Here is a 19,358-nt window from a genome sequence, read left to right as displayed (position 1 = left end):
CTTAAGAAGTTGAGCGACGACTACAAACCCCTGTAAAGACCGTCGAGCGACGACGTTAAACACCTGTGAAGACCGTTGAGCGGCGACGTTAAACCCTGTGAAGACCGTCGAGCGGCGACGTTAACCCCATGTGAAGGTCGTCACTGGTCTTGGACCAGTCTTATTGGATATTCAATCTCCCCTATTCAGGGTCGAGCAGTCTTCACTGGTCACGGACCAGTCTTATCAGATATTCTATCTCCCTCGTTCAGGGTCGAGCGTTCGTCATTAGTCTTGGACCAATCTTATCGGATCTCATATCTCCCCCGTTTAGGGGTCGAGTGGTCTTCACTGGTCACAGACCAGTCTTATCGGATATTCTATCTCCCCTGTTCGGGGTCCAGCGGTCGTCACTGGTCTCGGACCAGTCTTATCGGATCTCATATCTCCCCCGTTCGGGGTCGAGCCGTCTTCACTGGTCACGGACTAGTCTTATCGGATATTCTATCTGTCCCATTCGAGGTCGAGCGATCGTCACTAGTCTCGGATCAGTCTTATCAGATCTCATATCTCCCCCGTTCGGGGTCGAGCGGTCTTTACTGGTCACAGACCAGTCTTATCAGATATTCTATCTCCCTCATTCGGGGTCGAGCGGTCGTCACTGGTCTTGGACCAATCTTATTGGATATTCTATCTCCCTCATTCGGGGTTGAGCGATCTTTATTGATCATGGACCAGTCTTATGGGATATTCTATCTCCCCCGTTCGAGGTCGAGCGGTCGTCACTGGTCTCGGACCAGTCTTATTAGATCTCATATATCCTCCGTTCGGGGTCGAGCGGTCTTCACTGGTCACGGACCAGTCTTATCGAATATTCTATCTCCCCCATTCGGGGTCGAGCGGTTGTCACTATCTCGAACCAGTCTTATCGAATCTCATATCTCCCACGTTCGGGGTCGAGCGGTCTTCACTGGTCACAGACCAGTCTTATCGGATATTCTATCTCCCCCGTTCGGGGTCGAGCGGTCGTCACTGGTTTCGGACCAGTCTTATCAGATCTCATATCTCTCCCGTTCGGTGTTGAGCGGTCTTCACTGGTCATGGACCAGTCTTATCGGATATTCTATCTCCCCCGTTCAAGGTTGAGCGGTTGTCACTAGTCTCGAACCAATCTTATCGGATATTCTATCTCCCCTGTCCGGGATCGAGCGGTCTTCACTGGTCACAGAGCATATCAAAGCATCTAGTCTCCCCCGTTCGGGGTCGAGCTATCTTCGATGATTTTGGATAGGAGTATCTCTACTGATCTCGGACCAGTGTATCGTCACCAGTCTTGGACCGAAGTATCTTCACTGATCTTAGACCAGGGTATTCTGCGGGTTCCATGCCCCTCGATCGCATGAGCCTCGCACCCACTCAGGACACCGACAACGTACTTTTCGCTCTCACGATCCTCTCCCACATGGCATCATCCCACTTAGTACTACTCGATGGCCGGGCCAGCATTTTACGATCGCCCGGTGGCCATTCTCTGGGCCGCTCGTTTAGCACTCTTGTAGTCGTTTGACTGGTATTGCTCAACTGTTAATTCGACCACACACTTAAACTACTTGGTCGAACACTCGACATTCTCTCTATGGTCTGGTCAGCATCTTACGATCGACTGACGAACACTTTCTTAGTCACCCGCTCAACATCGCCCGCTCGTTCATTCGGTCTACTCAACATCCCACGTGCCGCTATATCAACTGTCATTTTACTCGTCGTTTGCTTAATGTTTTGTCGTTCAACATTGATCTGGTTATCGACTTGGTCCACTCGGCACCGTTACTATCTCATGTGACACTATTACTATAGCAACTGCTCGAGTGGCATTATAGATGGGTTCAACGATTTGACTCAGTTATTGAGAGTGATTCAGACTTTGCGATAGATTGTCCAGTCAATCGGACTCGTGCCTCCTTCAACTAGACTTGAGGGGGAGACTTGTGATGCGGATGTAGCTGAGGGCTCAGGAGCAATTAGGGAATAAGGGAGGGGCCATTTTGGTCTTTTTATGATTAGGGCTTTGAGCTTATACAGGACCCTGTTCTTCGTGGAGGAAAAGGAGGGGGCCACTGCCAGATTTGGAGAAGGGGACTTCGTGGTTTTGGGGGGTTGACGCCGGGCACAGGGCGGCACCTAGGTCGACCGCCGGCCTCGTTCGACGCCGTCAGTCTTCAATGTCTACCGTCGCTTCCGGCAACTACCGCAGCCGCCTTCAGTGGCCGGCGCCTGCAGCGAGCGCCGTCTCCAGCAGGTGCCTCCGCCTCCGCCCCAATAGGCGCCATCGCTAGCGGGTGTCGCCACTGGCCGCACCACTGCCTCCTAGCGCCGTCGTCCACTCCCCAGCCTCTAACGAGCAACCTCCGGCCATCAACACCACTTCTGGCTAGCCACCCGACTGCCTTTGCCAGTTGCCAGACTACATTCCTCATCTTCGTCCCCCTTTTGACTGCCACATCCATCGGTTGATCCACGACCTTCGTCGATTTCACAGCTGCTGTCATCCTACGATCCGCGCTATCATATAGTTTTGACGCCGATCCAATATTCGATCCACGTCAATGGGTGCTTTCGGCACTGATATGGCCTTTGAGCCACTGTTATTATATTTCGGCCTATGCGCCTCTGTGGTGTGTTCGACCTGCGTGTTGATACTATATCCCGGCCTACGTGCCAACGTCATCTCTCGACCGACGTGCCTCTATTATCTCTCGGCCGGAATGTTGTTTGTCGGATCCAGGTCACGCTCGACCCCCAAGCAGGCAGATCCGGCTCCTCAGCTGACATATCTATCCTTTAGGGTTGTGACGACTCGATCAGCGGTGCGACCAACTCACCGATCCATCCGAGGGCGCTCCCCGGGGCCAGGGTACGTCACCGTACTCATCCTATATTTATTTTTCTGTTATTATTCGACTGCTTATATATCTGTAGGACCCACCTCGAACATCGGGGTACCAGAGACCGGGGCAGCCCGATCGCTGGTTGTAGGTAGCATTCACCGGAGGTCTTCTAATGACTTGGTAAACACAGAAGACAACTTACCATCTGGGTTATGGAGAGGCGGTCAACATTATAGCCACGTCATTCTGGCAACCCCTTCTTCTCATATTTCTGACAAGAACAGGTAACCTTACTAATTAATTTTAGTGAAATTTAAAATGAAATTGTGTTAATGTTTTTTATTTTCTTTTTACATTAAAAATAATTTTAAAATTTATTAGTAAATTTCTTGATTATTTTTTATATAAAAAATATGCACTGTTATAGTTATCTTTAGTTCTATATCTTAGGATTGATAACATCATGAGTGGAGAAAATTCTATAAATATTTTGGGCCGATGACGTTAAAAACTGCTATGGTTACCTTTCTCGGCCTTTTGTTTAAGATGTATCTGTTTTTATTTGTTGGATTGGAAAGACGCTAGAGGGGAGGTAAATAACGTTCTTCGCTTTTTTAAAAAATCGAGAATATGCAGCGGAAAGAAAAATACGAAAGTACAAACGCTAACACAAGTACATTTTTACTTGGATCGGAGCCTTCGACGACTTTTACTCCAAAGTCCACACATGAGAGTGCTTTCGATGAACAATCACTATTAATTCGAAATAGATTTATAAGTTGAGTACAAGAATTGAAATTAATTGTTATCGACAAATGGAAAGGAAATTTGAAGTTTTTCATTCTTCGAACTTCGGAGCAGCCTTTCGATGTCGTTGGAGCCTTCTCAGACCAACGCGTGAATGTGAAAGTTGTAGCAGAAGATTTTCTGAAGCTACTGGTCGAAGGCCTTTATATCGGCCCATTCCGGGTGCCTGGAGTCCCTCCCGAGCACTTGAACCATACTGACGTGGCGAGCTCTCATTAAAACTGACGTGGCGACCAGTCTTATGGGATATTCTATCTCCCTCGTTAGCGGTCGTCACTGGTCTCGGACCAGTCTTATTAGATCTCATATATCCTCCGTTCGGGGTCGAGCGGTCTTCATTGGTCACGGACCAGTCTTATCGAATCTCATATCTCCCTCGTTCGGGGTCGAGCTGTCTTCACTGGTCACAGACCAGTCTTATCGGATATTCTATCTCCCCCGTTCGGGGTCGAGCTGTCGTCACTGGTCACGGACCAGTCTTATCAGATCTCATATCTCCCCCATTTGGTGTCGAGCGGTCTTCACTAGTCATGGACCAGTCTTATCAGATATTCTATCTCCCCCGTTCGAGGTCGAGCGGTCGTCACTAGTCTCGAACCAGTCTTATCGGATATTCTATCTCCCCCGTCCGGGGTTGAGCGGTCTTCACTGGTCACGGAGCATATCAGAGCATCTTGTCTCCCTCGTTCGGGGTCGAGCTATCTCCGATGATTTCGGATAGGAGTATCTCTACTGATCTCGGACCAGTGTATCGTCACCGGTCTAGGACCGAAGTATCTTCACTGATCTCAGACCAGGGTATCTTGCAGGTTCCATGCCCCTCGGTCGCATGAGCCTCGCACCCACTCGGGACACCGACGTCGTACTTTTCGCTCTCCCGATCCTCTCCCACATGGCATCATCCCACTCAGTACTACTCGATGGCCGGGCCAGCATTTTAGGATCGCCCGGTTGGCATTCTCTAGGCCGCTCGTTTAGCACTCTCGTAGTCGTCCGACTGGTATTGCTCAACCGTCAATTTGTCCACACACTTAAACTACTTAGTCGAACACTCGTCATTCTCTCGATGGTCTGGTCAGCATCTTACGATCGACTGGCCAACACTTTCTTGGTCACCCACTCAGCATCGCCTGCTCGTTCATTCGGTCTACTCAGCATCCCGCGTGTCGCTCTGTCGACTGTCATTTTACTCGTCGTTCGCTTAATGTTTTGTCGTTTGACATTGGTCTGGTTATCAACTTGGTCCGCTCGACACCATTACTATCTCATGTGACACCATTACTAAAGCAACCGCTGGCATGGCATTATACGATGGGTTCAACGATTTGACTCGGTTATCGAGAGTGATTCAACCTTTGCGATAGACTGTCCAATCAGTCAGACTTGCGCCTCCTTTGACTAGACTTGAGGGGGAGGCTTGTGATGTGGATGTAGTTGAGGGCTTAGGAGCAATTAGGGAATAAGGGAGGGGCATTTTGGTCCTTTTACGATTAGGGCTTTGAGCTTATACATGACCTTGTTCTTCGTGGAGGAAAAGGAGGAGGGCCGCTGCCATATTTGGAGAAGGGGAATTCATGGTTTTGGGGGACTGCTGCCGAGCACAGGGCGGCACCTAAGTCGGCCACCGGCCTCCTTCGGCGCCGTCAGTCTTCAACGTCTACCGTTGGCCCCTTTCTTCTTCGACGCAAACATCACCCAGGAGCATCGCCATCGATTCCGTCGCTTCCGGCAGCTATCACAGCCGCCTCTAGTGGCCAGCGCCTGTAGCGAGCGCCGTCTCCAGCAGGTGCCTCCGCCTCTGCCCCTAGTTGGCGCACCGCTAGCGGGTTCCGCCACTGGCCACACCTCTGCCTCCCAGCGCTGTCGTCCGCTCCCCAGCCTTCGACAAGCAACCTACGACCATCAACACCACTTTTGGCTAGCCACCCCACTGCCTTTGTCGGTTGCCAGACTACATTCCTCATCTTCGTCCCCCTTTTGACTACCACATCCATTGGCCGATCCACGGCCTCCGTCGATTTCACACCTGCTGTCATCCTACGATCCGCGCTATCGTAAAGTTTTGACGCCGATCCAGTATCCGATCCACGCCGATGGGCGCTTTCGGCACTGATATGGCCTTTGAGCCACCGTTGTATTTCGGCCTACGTGCCGCTGTGGTGTGTTCGACCTGTGTGTCGATACTATATCCCAGCCTTTGTGCCGACGTCATCTCTCGACCGACGTGCCTCTATTATCTCTCGGCCGGCATGTTGTTTGCCGGATCCAGGTCTCGCTCGACCCCCAGGAAGGCAGATCTGGCTCCTCAGCTGACACATCTATCCTTTAGGGTCGTGACGACTCGATCACCGGTGCGACCAACTCACCGATCCATCCAAGGGTGCCCCCTAGGGTACATCACCGTACTCATCCTATATTTTTTTTTTCTATTATTCGACTGCTTATATATCCATGGGACCCACCTCGAGCATCGGGTATCAGAGACCGAGGCAACACGATTGCTGGTTGTAGGTAGCATTGACCGGAGGTCTTCTGACGACTTTGTCAACACAGAAGACAGCTCACCATCTGGGTTATGGGCAGGCGGTCAACATTCCAGCCACGCTATTCTGGCAGCCCCGTCTTCTCAGATTCCCGACAGGAACAGATAGTCTTACTAATTAATTTTAGTGAAATTTATAATACAATTGTGTTAATGTTTTTTATTTTTTTCACATTAAAAATAATTTTAAAATTTATTAGTAATTTTCTTGATTATTTTTATATAAAAAATATGCACTGCTATAGTTATCTTTAGTTCTATATCTTAGGATTGACAACATCATGAGTGGAGAAAATTCTATAAATATTTTGGGTTGATGACGTTAAAAACTGCTATGGTTACCTTTCTCGGCCTTTTGTTTAAGATGCATCTGTTTTTATTTGTTGGATTGGAAAGACGCTAGAGGGGAGGTAAATAACGTTCTTCGTTTTTTTAAAAAATCGAGAATATGCAGCAGAAAGAAAAATATGAAAGTACAAATGCTAACACAAGTACATTTTTACTTGGATCGGAGCCTTCGACGACTTTTACTCCAAAGCCCACACATGAGAGTGCTTTCGATGAACAATCACTATTAATTTGAAATAGATTTATAAGTTGAGTACAAGAATTGAAATTAATTGTTATCGACAAATGGAAAAGAAATCTGAAGTTTTTCATTCTTCTAACTTTGGAGCAGCCTTTCGGTGTCATTTGAGCATTCTCAGACCAACATGTGAATATGAAAGTCGTAGCAAAAGATTTTCTGAAGCTACTGGTCGAAGGTCTTTATATCGGACCATTCCGGGCGCCTAGAGTCCCTCCCGGGCACTTGAACCATATTGACGTGGCGAGCTGTCATTAAAACTTCATCCTCGAAATTTATCCACCTCCGGGCACTCGGACCCCCTCCGGGAGCCTGGACCATTGACGTGAGTTCGACCAGTCGTCACACTTTAACTCAGCTTCTGGGTAATTTTATAGTCTGGGTGCCTAGATCAACTCCGAACGCTCGGACTGCCCAGGTGCCTGGCCAACCACTCCAGGGGCTAAGCTGGTCCGGGAGCCTGGACCAACTCTGAGTGCCTTGACCAACTTCGGGTGCCTGGATCACTTCTGAGCACCTGTACCCTCTTTTTAACCCTTCTCTTCCTTGTAAAAAAAGAGTTAGTCTAGGTATAAAAATTACCTTGTAAAATAGAGTTAGCACATTAAAAATGTGATAATAGTAGTAATTAGATTCTATCTCCCCGAGACCAAGATCTAGTCAATGTCTCAGTTTAGGTTTCCCAAATGGACCTAAGCTGGTCCGACGCCTACTGTTCCCTCAACCGGGAACACGTCCTTACTAAATCTCTCCTCCAGTTGCTTACCTTTTACTTACCAACTATAGTCGCTTGATTTACCTTTGACCCACCAGGTATTCCTGCCAATTGTCAGGTCCGCATACCTAATTGAATTTCAGTCGGTTGTTAAGTCTCGCAGACCCAACCGGACTTCCCGCCAGATATCGAGTCCTGCGGACCTATCTAGACTTCGCACTAGTTATTGGGTCTCGCGACCTAGCTGGATTTCAGCCTGGTGTCAAATCCTCCAGACCCGTCAACTCCTGCACACTTGGTAAAGTAATTAGATCACAAATACTTTAACTTTAATCTACTTGTCATTCATCAAAACATGAGTTAGATCTTTAATACAGATTACACCAACATTATCTGTTTAATATATGATATAAAAAATTAAATTAATTTTTTATAAGGGAGAGTCCGTTACAACAAACGTTTGTTGATGGGTTCCTAGTAGCTTGCTGCTGAATTATTCTCGAGCGTCGCCCTTGTGTTATAATACTGCATGAGTCTAACATACCCTTACCAAGTGTAATCTATGGGTCTAAGGTACTAATTTATTTGTATTTATATATTATATTACACTTGCAACGCGGTGTGCGCGATGCCTACTTTATTTTTTAAAATTTAAATTAAAGATTTTTTTTTAACTTAACTCCTCGCATAAATTTTTCTTTTTTTTACAAGTATTTAATATTAAATAAAATAGTGATGAAATATAGAGTGTACTTGGTTAAAATAATGATGAAATTATTTTGAATAAATTTATCCGAGTTTATCCTAATATCTATTAAACTTAAGGAATAAAAGTAATTAACACACTTGCCTATAGAGTTTTATACACGCACGCCCCTTTCGAAAATCTTAAAAAAAATGTTTTGAATTTTTTATTATTTTTTACGCTTAATACTAATCCAATTCTTAAATACGGAAAAATTAATTGACATAATTAGAAACTTCAAAAAAAAATTAAATAAAAAAAATTAATGCTACCCTGGGCGCTCAGCGTAACATTAATTTTAAAATTAATAGATAAGATTAACAATCTTCTTAAGCCAGACTTAAAGTGTCTATAAATTCTCTTGAAATTAAACTCATTGCAAATCTCCACAAAACGACTTCTGAATCTTTCTTCAACCAAGAGTCAAGACCATCACGAAGATGGAGGTTGCAACGCTTTGCATGTCCAAATACGAGAAGGTGTTTGTCTCCTGTGCTTTTTCTTGCAGTACTGAGAAATGCAACTGCCACCACGGTAGCCATGCCGCCATTAATGGCGTCGTCGTAGACATGCCAAGAACGCCCAGGTCCAAGGAAAGACTGGTAGTGGTCATGGGCGCCACTGGCACAGGCAAAACCAAGCTCGCCATTGAGTTGTCGCTCAGGTTCTTAGGCGAAGTCATCAACTCTGATAAGATCCAAATGTACCCCGGGCTCGACATCGCCTCCAATAAGATTGCACCGGCGAAGCAGCGTGGGGTTCCGCACCATCTGATAGATTTTTATGATTCGGCATCCGGGGAGTTACTGGCCGCTGAGTACCGTGCCGTGGCTGGCTACAAGATTCAAGAGGTCTCGGCTCGCGGCCGAGTGCCGTTCCTCGCTGGAGGGTCCAACTCGTTCGTCTACGCGCTGCTCGCTGACCAGTTCGACCCCAACTACAACCCGTTCCTCAGCAAGGAAATGAGGGAGGAAAGGGCCCCGCAGTACGACTGCTTGTTCATCTGGGTGCACGTGGACGCCGAAGTGCTGGCCGAGCACCTCGCACGCCGAGTTGACGAGATGGTGCAGGAGGGCTTGATGGACGAGTTGGGCGACTTCTTCATGAAGGAAGGGGCGAAGGAGAAGTATGTCGGGATCGGGAAGAGCATCGGGGTGCCGGAATTCCGAGCTTACTTCACTGAAAAGGGCAAGCGGACTCAACCAGTCTACGAGGCGGCGCTCGCTGCCATGAAGGAGAACACGCGCTTATTGTCGGAGATACAAATACAGAAGATCAAGCGACTGCAGTCGATGGGCTGGCCGCTGCTTCGAGTGGACGCCACGGCTGCTGTGACGGCGTATCTCTCCGGGCAGGAGGATGCCATGGCGGTGCCTTGGCAAAGGGATGTGATTGAGCCGAGCACGACTGCTATGGCACAGTTTTTAGAGAAGAGATCAAACTAATTAGAATTGGCCACTAAATTTAGCGCAAGATCAAAAAAAAAAAAAATTTAGCTTCTTGAGATGATGTAGGAATTCTTTAGGAGACGTACTTTTTAGGCTCTCGAAATTCCTTTTCCAGTAATCTTCCGTACTCTATATAAATTAATAAAGGTCTTATTTTCAGTTGGTATTCAAATAAATTCTTGACTACATAAAGTTAAATAATATGACATTATCTGGTGTCTTTTTAATGACGTACTTGTTTTCTTAAAGCACCTAAATTCAAATTAGTGCGAGTATTAAAAAGTTTGATAAACTTAGAAAGGAGGGATACTATTTGATAAACTTAAAAAGTTCAAATTACTCAACACCATAAATTTATATAAATCCTTTAGCTACTAGACGAATTTTTTATCAATCAATAATACTATCAACTCTATACTTTATACTTTATAGTAAACACCCAACTCTATACTTTATAGTGAACACCGTGGATATTCCGTCATAAATCAAAAAAAAAAAAAAAAATTGTCATGTTTTGTATGTTTACATAATTTTCCCTATATATATTTTCTAAATATACAAAAATCATCACAAACGATAGTATAATACAATCCACATACAAACAAATCAAATATAATCCACACACATACATCATATAATAATCATACACAAATAATTACACTTATAAAATCCACAAAAAAAAACATATTCTATACATTTTAATGATTCATTCTTTGTTTTTTAATACAATCTATATAAGCGCAAATAAACTAACATTCATAGTAATAGAAACAATTATAATTGTCTAAAAGAAATAAGATTAATGAAATCTACAGAATATATATGCAAATATTCATATCTAAATTCAAGTTTACAGAATATATATCTAAATTCAAGTTTACAGAATACATACCGCAATAGAAAGTACTTCAAAAAATACAATACTAAATAATAAAGAAAATCTTGTAAAAAGTCAAATACAAAATGATCATGTTGATATATAAATAAATAGTTTACATAGATATCCATCATAGCTTCATTACTCGCATCACGCTCGGCTCTCTTCTTCTCCGCATCAACCCTCCACTGATCCATGTCGGCTATCCTCTAATCCATTGATTTTAATTGAATGCACAGTTCTTGATTTTCATGTTTTAAAGACTGCATCTCCCTAAAAGAATTAAGAGGAACTAGCACGACCCACTGGATTCCTTAAACAATCAAATGCAACTTTGGCCTGGGAGCCAAATCCATAGAAGGTGGAGTTTTTTGTCCTTCCATCGACAACATCATAATAAGTCTCATTTATAGCGGTGGATAGAGACTGTGACTCTCTTCCCTCTACTGATGGTTGAAATGTCTGACCCACTCTCTAGGTCATTTGTTACTATGTGGAAAAATACAATATCCAATTTTATCAGTATTACTAAATACTAATCAAGATAGAAATGAACCAATGTAAGAAAGTTAATAATCTTATATGTAGAGTTTGAGATCGAGAATCAACAAATGATCCATCCTTCTTCTTGTGGGTCTTGAGAAACACCTCCATACGTGTGGGCTGTCGGGCAAGCTCACGTTCCTATATACAAAATAGTTTGGGATAAAATTATACAAGTTTGGTAATAAATACATATATAGTATAACTTTAAATTATACTCACCAAATCCATGGTATGCTCAATAGATTTGGATCCTGATATATGCCGAGCGATTCCAGTGCTCAGGCCACCTGGCTCTGTATTTCTATTTGCTTTTGTCTTTCAGCATTTGCTTTCCACCTTTCTGCAGCTCAGGTGACCGTCCATGCACTCTATATCACCTCAAAAACATACGTAGGCTAGTGCCCTTCTTTCTCATATAATACATATGATCTCTGTACAATTTAGCATAGTAAGTATTCTATGTAGCTTTAAATTCTTCTTCGTGCCCGTCCTCCCATATATTTCTTTTCTGTAATTATAAGTTAAATATTTAGTTTAAATGATAACTATATTATAGAATAGTAAATACATTAAAATTACTTACCACAAATTCATTATCATAAAACAACTTCTCTTGGTTTACATGCCTCCATGTAGTACCAGACACGCAAAGTCATTCCTTGAATTTTTCAGTAATATATGTGGCAACTCCGTGGCCATCTGGAGTGAACCTGCATGAAATATTATTAAGTTGTGAGAAATATATTATAAGTAAAGTTATATATAAATTTGAATTATTAATAAAAAAATACTTACGAGTTCTAGACAACTCAAAGGACCTTGTAGCCACGACGTGCTACAGGCTGCTGCTCTGCCATAATGATATCTACAAAAAAAAATATTGTAACACATCATAATAAGGTTTAAAAACATGATAATATAAATACAAAATAATATGAAAGCATTACATGATGAATAATAATATTAATGTTTAATCATCATTAACATTTGACTAATTAACATTAACAGTTTCTATGTCCTCATCGCTAGATGAGCTTAGTTCCACTTCATCCTCATTGTTGGGCATCTCTCCATCATCTATCTCTTCATAACTGACATTAACATCTACAAGTAATTGAGAAGTAAATTAGAGTTGTAAATCAACTGAGTGTCTCTCCACTTCATCATTCTGAAATGCATCATGGTTTTAAGCAGTGACTATGTTCGGCATCTCTATGGTCTAGCGAGGTTTGATTCGACAAACAAACAACCATTCACTAGATCTTCTTCCCTTCGTAGGATATTCAAGATAGAAAACTTGACCTGTTTGTATCCCGAAAATAAAAGGTTCAAACTTGTTGAATCTTTTGTTTGTATTAACCTCAACTAAATTATAATTTGGATGTATTCTGGTACCTATTTTTGGGGTTAGATCATACCATGAATATTTGAACAATACACACCTCTTTATAGGTAATGCAGGATATTCGATCTCTATGATTTCTTCAAGTCTACCATTGTAATCAATCTCATTGTTAGTATTGTCCATAGATCCTTTAACGCAAATACCAGAATTATAGATTAATCTCCGTGAATCTCGTTGTGCCACGTGAAATTTAAGGTCATTAATATAGTAACCAGAATACACCTTTATTTTACGGAGGGATCCTGTTGCAATATTCATTATTCTATCATCTCTCACATTTGATATTCTATGGTCTTTCTCCTATAAAAATAGTTAACATATAAATTAGGACACTTCTTCATAGACATGAACTAAAAAATTTCATAAATACTCTAACTTACATATATTTGAAATCATAATGCAAATTCGGTCTCTAACTTTGCAGCCACCTCACTTGCACTAATTGATAGATTTTATAAATATAGTTGTTGTTTGTACAAGTTGAGAATGAAGGTAATTATATAAAAATTGGGATATCAAGAAAAATAATTAAACGGAGGATAAATGTTTGATTAGAGAAGTTAACTTACTTTATGTATGGTTTGACTTCTTCACAGTTTAAGAGTATATATGTTCTTGCAGCATGATATTTTTCTTCGGTTAACCATATAGAAAGCGATGCACCCATTGGCTTACTAGGAAACTTGAAAATAGAAAGCATCGATGGGTCTATCAGTTAAAGAGCATCATCAGAATTTCTAGGACACTTTTGATGTCTTGTTTGTACACTATTAGCAAAATAATAAGAGCAGAAAGAAGATCCTTCTTCAACCAGATAAGCATTACATATTAACCCCTCTGTTGGGACCGAAAAGTAGCTAGAGGGGGGGAGGGGGGTGAATAGCTCGTCGCGTGCTTCGTGGTTGGCGTTGCTTGTTTCTTCAAAGATGTGCAGCGGAAATGTACAAGAAACAAAATACAACGCTAACAAAGAGATTTTACTTGGTATCCACCTCACAAGAGGTGACTAATCCAAGGATCCACACACTCACGCACCCTCCACTATGAAACACACTCCTCTACGGTAACTACCGAAGGCGGAGAAGCCTTTACAAACTCTCAATACAAGAAGAAAGGAAAGGATATGAAATACAAGCAAAAGCTTACAATAAACCCTAACCCTAACTTCTCTTCTTGCTTTTGATCCGCCTTTTGACTTGGAAAAACCTCCAAGAATCTTCAAGAACTGGCGATCTGAACTTGAGAGAGAGCTGTGGAGTCGCTGGTGAAGATCGGAGATGAATCGTGTAAGCTGTACTAAAGAAAACGCTCGCCTGCAGCTAAATACGACGCCAACGGTCGGATCCCGATCGATTGGATTGCTCCCAATCGATCGGGGAGGCTTTGGATCGATCAACTGATCGATCCAGAGTGCCTCTGTGCTCTCTGGAATAGCCTGGATCGATCGGCTGATCGATCCAGGGCTTATCGCGCACAAACAGCAGCTCCCAATCGATCCACTGATCGATTGGGACCTCTGGATCGATCCAAAGGAGTTCTGTTCGTGGGGACTCACCCGATCGATCATCTGATAGATCCAGATCTGCTGGATCGATCGGCTGATAGATCCAGATCTGCTGGATCAATCGGCTGATCAATCCAGATCTTGGTTTTTGCCTAAAAGCAAGTCCAAAGCCCCCTAAACCAACATCCAGTCAACCATGACTTGTTGGTACATAAAACCTAGCATCCGATCACCCTTGACCAGCTAGGACTCTCTCACCAAGTGTCTGGTCAATCCGTTTGACCCACTTGGACTTTTCTCCTCTTGCCAAGTATCCGGTCAATCCCTTTGACCTACTTGGACTTTCACCAGATGTCTGGTCAACCTTGACCCATCTGGATTTCCCCGTGCCTGGCTTCACTCACCAGGACTTCCCTTCTGCCTAGCTTCACTCACTAGGACTTTCACCTGGCTTCACTCACCCACTTGGACTTTTCTCCTCTTGCCAAGTATTCGGTCAATCCCTTTGACCTACTTGGACTTTCACCAGATGTCTGGTCAACCTTGACCCATCTGGATTTCCCCGTGCCTGGCTTCACTCACCAGGACTTCCCTTCTGCCTAGCTTCACTCACTAGGACTTTCACCTGGCTTCACTCACCAGGATTTCCCTTCTGCCTAGGTTCACTCACTAGGTCTTCTCATCTGCCTGGCTTCACTCACCAGGACTTTCACCTAGCTTCACTCACTAGGGTTTTCTTCTGCCTGGCTTCACTCACCAGGACTTTCACCTACCTTCACTCACTAGGATTTTCAGTCAAGTGTCCAGTCAACCTTGACCTACTTGACTCTCCTTCACAATCTCCCCACATGAACAATTGCACCTGCAATGTTCATGTGTTGTCTACAAGTATTGTCAAACATCGAAACCAAATCATCAAGACTCGAGCTTGACTCACTTCAAACCCAGTCAAACAGGTCAATCTTGACCTAGGGAATATTGCACCAACAATCTCCCCCTTTTTGATATTTGACAATACCACATGTTAAGTTAGGAAATTAGGCTAATCCCATAGCCTCAACTCCCTTCATGTCAATATCTGAATGATGGTTCCCTCCATTTTTCTCTTTTTCTAGAGGCAAACTCCCCCTTTAGGTACTGAAGGCCTAACTTAACCATGCATTCTCCCCCTATTGACACACATCATAAACATGCCCCCATCTTTGGGCACACATCAACCACAACCTCTCCCCTTGAAGAGTTGCTTATTTGTTGTTCACAACTTCACTCGTTGTAATCAACACGATAATAAAGATCCCATACCCTTCATTATCATCAATGCTCACCCTTGAGCATTAACCACTTGAATAACCCAAATGAAGGTCTCATACCCTTCATTTTTTTTTTATCAAATGCTCATCCATGAGCAAACTCCACCTAAACAATGAGGATATCCACTCCCCATTAATTTCAATGCCCAACCTTGAGCATTTTCTCTAAAAGAAGGTTAACCACCTCCCAAGGTGTATGAAAAATAATTTTCATGTCCTTAAAGAGTAACTCCCCCTAAAGACATGGTTGTACCTTCTGTCATTGCACCAACAATGACTTGAAATCCCTAAACCTTTAGGAAACCCAAATTTAAAAGTTTTGAGGTTCAAACATTCAATATTGAAACCAAACCTCAACCTAAACTTCAATTTAGTCTTTCTCAACCAATCCTTCCATGTTTTCAACATGAAAACACCCTTTTTATGTATACAAATATATTTTGAGGGGTTAGGAATGGTTACCTAGACTAAAATAGGTTCAAAATGCTGAAAATAAGCTTTCCCAGCCAAAATCAACATCTTCGATCGATTGGAGTTGGGTTCCAATCGATTGAACCAGCTTGAATCGATCCACTGATCGATTCAGAAGGGCTGGATCGATCGGTGGATTGATCCAGATGGCTTCTGTTCGCGAGAAGCCTGCCCTCAATCGATCGCCCGATCGATTAAGATCCTTCAATCGATCGGGTGATCGATTGAAGGTCTGATATTTCTGAAATTCACTTTCAATGAATTTCAGAAATCCCTAGAAAAATCTACAAAATTCCAAAAATCATGAAAATTTGTGTAGATATTATCTAGGGTATACTTTATCATGGAAAAATACTTTTCTAAGAAAATAATTCATATTTTCAAAGATTGACACAAACTTGAAAACTTGCAAAAACTTTAGTGTTTTCTTCAAGTTTGTGTCTAACTATTCAATGGTGATTACTATCAAGAGATAGCCTTCACCAAGGTTTTCCAAAATCATTTTAAAACCATTTTCAAAACCAATATCCCACCATGTTCCTTGGGCTTAATGCACATGACTTGTACATTAGCTTTCCCAATGATGGAAAACACATAACTATGTGTTTTGATGAACTTAAAAACTCAAAAGAATGCACTGAATCAACATCTTGAGTTTTGTTCATCATCCTAACATCTCACTTGTATCTATTGTGCATAAAACACATATAAGTCATCTTATAGGTCTTTGTGAGATGTAAATTTTGGTTTTGCCCTAATCCAGGGATCATGCATATCTATCTAGGCATTTTGAGTGGTAAACATTCACCAAGGATGTTACTTGTTGATTCCACTTGTTTATAAATGCCTTTTGTTTTTAATTTTAAGGAAATAAATATAATGTATGATAATGTTATGGCATACATCAAAAAGAAATAATTTTCAAAAGAAAATTTTCCTATAACTACATGATGTATGTATGACATGACATGGTATTTTTATATTTTCATGATAAGGCATGAGTGCAAACACAAATAAATAAATATGATGTCATGGCATTTGATGGGCAATACAAAGCATGGCAAGTTAGCATAGATAAAATACCTAGATTACCTACCTAAGTATTCATAACCCAATAGCTAATTTTAAATCTAACCTAGATTGCCCAAAGTGCTTCAAGACAATGCCAAAGTCTAAATTGGCATTTCTAATTCTCTTGATTAATTTATGCCAATTGAAATTAATCATATTCCTCAAGTGTTGGCATATTTCATTTTTTTCACAAGAGTAGCACTTTAAATTAAGGCCCGGATTGCCTTTAATCTCTTAAGAACATACCAAACTCCCAACTTGGTAGTTCTTATGATTTTCCTAAATTGTGCCAATTAAGATTAAAATCACTATTTCCAAAATTTGGCACATTTCACTCTTCCAAGGAGTAAATGATATATCTATTTCATTTTCCAAGGTTAATAATAACCTTGAAAATGCTCCTTGAGTGTCAACTTCAACATGATTAGGTTAACTACCCTTTCACTTAGAGTTGACACTCTCTAACCCATCTATGGGGTAGAGAAGATGCTCCTAGGAACCTAAAACCTATTGGTGCTCCTTGGATGCTCTAGGTACTCACTAGGGATAACCTCCCTAGATGCCTTCCTAGTGACCTTGTTTGGCTTCTTAGAAGCCTTTGTCACATTTTCTAGGTCAATCCTAGGAATTGCTTCCCTTGTGACCTTCTTTATGACTTTCTTGGACTTCTTAGAAGTCTTAGTCACATTTATTGCAAAAATACTCTTAGGGATGACCTCCCTAGTATTCTTTACTTGACCACTAGACCTAGGGTTTGTTCTATAACTATATGGAACTCTATGATAAGTAGGTACATCCTTTTTGGTTTTATGTTTGTATCCCAAACCTCTATGACCCTTGGATGACCCTTGTTGTCCTAAACCTAGATTTTGACTCTTGGACCCTTGTGTCATATTTGTTATTTTTCGAAGAGTCCTCTCTAATTTGTCAAGTCTTGACCTCAAGACTTGATTTTCCTTCCATAATTCTTCACCCTTAGTTTTTTCACTAAAGCCTTGATTTTTCTTCTTCTTAGGCAAATACCTAGAATCCTTAGGGTTCTTGCCTAAATTCCTATCTACCTTTCTAGGCCTAGGTTGAGAGGTTTTAGCATGATAAGCTACATGATTTTCCTTAATCTTATCATGCCTTCTATTTTCATGGTAAATAGCATTAAAATGATATAGATTAGAACTATCATGCTTTTTACCATTATTAAAGGGGGTAGGTTCAATGAACGATACCTTCCTTTTTACCTTGGAGGCTCCCCCTTGAATTGTGCTTCCTCCTTGAGCCTTGACCACCTTCTTCCCCTTAGGCCATTGACTTCGGTAATGCCCCTTTTGATTGCAAGAGAAACACACAATGTGCTCCTTGCTCTTCTTTGTTCTGGGAGTGGTCTCCTTAGACTTCTCCTTGCCCTTTTGTGCCACTTGACCCTTCTTCTTGACAAATTTAGGGCATTTGCTCTTGTAATGCCCATGTTCCCTACATTCAAAGCATATGATATGATTTTTATTATTAAATGAACTATTTATACCTTCTTGTGTAAGGGTGGCTTCTTCTCCTTTGGATTTGGATGCAGAGGCTTCCTCTTGATCCAATGATGATTCTCTTCCAATAGATATGTCTTGATTTGTGGAGGTGGAAGCTTCTTCATCCTCTTCTCTTCTTGACCCGGATGTGGAGACTTCTCCTTCTACTTGATCCGGTGTCACCAAAAGTTGCTCCCCCTCAATCCTAGAGGTGTAGATTTCTTCATCTTCATCTTGTACATGGAACAAAGAGTATGCTCCCTCCTTACCCTCTTCATTGCATCCCTTTGAAGATGAAGCTTCTTCTTGGACTTCTTCTTCGGAAGTTGAGCATCTCTCAACTTCGGAGTCCTCCTCTTGGTCTTGATCCAATGAGTCGCCCTCTTTGGATTCCTCTTGATTCGGTACAGTGGAGGGGATCTCATGGATTGATGTCAATTTGCTCCAAAGCTCCTTGACATCCTTGAACTCTCCAATTTTTCCAAGAATGTGGCTAGACAATAGATTGACCAAAAGCTTGGTCACTTTATCATTGGCCTCACATCTTTGGATTTGCTCTTGCCTCCAATTACTTTTCTTGAGGACTTTGCCCTTTGAATTTCTTGGAGCCTCGAAGCCTTCCATTAGAGCAAACCATTGCTCTATCTCCACCATTAAGAAGTTTTCGATCCTTGATTTCCAAAGATCAAAGCTAGTAGATGTGTACGGTGGAGCCACCCTTGTGTCAAATCCAAATCCATCTTGGAATTGCATCTTGAAGTTGAGCTTCTTGAATTCTTTGACTTTGATGAATTTGCTTCAACTTCTTCACCCTCTAGCTCTGCTTGTTTTGTTTGCCCCTTCCGACGATGATTCCGGTGAAGAGCAACCTAGCTCTGATACCACTTGTTGGGACCGAAAAGTAGCTAGAGGGGGGTGAATAGCTTGTCGCGTGCTTCATGGTTGGCGTT

At 42.3% G+C, this 19,358-nt stretch overlaps 1 protein-coding gene across 1 annotated transcript; it reads left to right on the top strand.

The window, feature by feature from the left end:
• The first annotated feature begins 8,702 nt into the window (after positions 1 to 8,702).
• Positions 8,703 to 9,707, top strand: LOC122026575 (adenylate isopentenyltransferase 1, chloroplastic-like). The gene has a single exon (XM_042585313.1). The coding sequence runs from the start codon at positions 8,703 to 8,705 to the stop codon at positions 9,705 to 9,707; it is 1,005 nt and encodes a 334-aa protein (XP_042441247.1).
• The last annotated feature ends 9,651 nt before the right edge of the window (positions 9,708 to 19,358 follow it).

This window comes from Zingiber officinale, chromosome 10A (assembly GCF_018446385.1).
Source record: "Zingiber officinale cultivar Zhangliang chromosome 10A, Zo_v1.1, whole genome shotgun sequence".
Lineage (NCBI taxonomy): Eukaryota > Viridiplantae > Streptophyta > Magnoliopsida > Zingiberales > Zingiberaceae > Zingiber > Zingiber officinale.
Note: the sequence above shows the minus strand (reverse complement) of the source record. Positions and strands in the feature narration are given on the sequence as shown.

Coding starts and splice junctions, on each gene's coding strand:
- LOC122026575 (XM_042585313.1), top strand. CDS start 8,703: ATGGAGGTTGCAACGCTTTGCATGTCCAAATACGAGAAGGTGTTTGTC.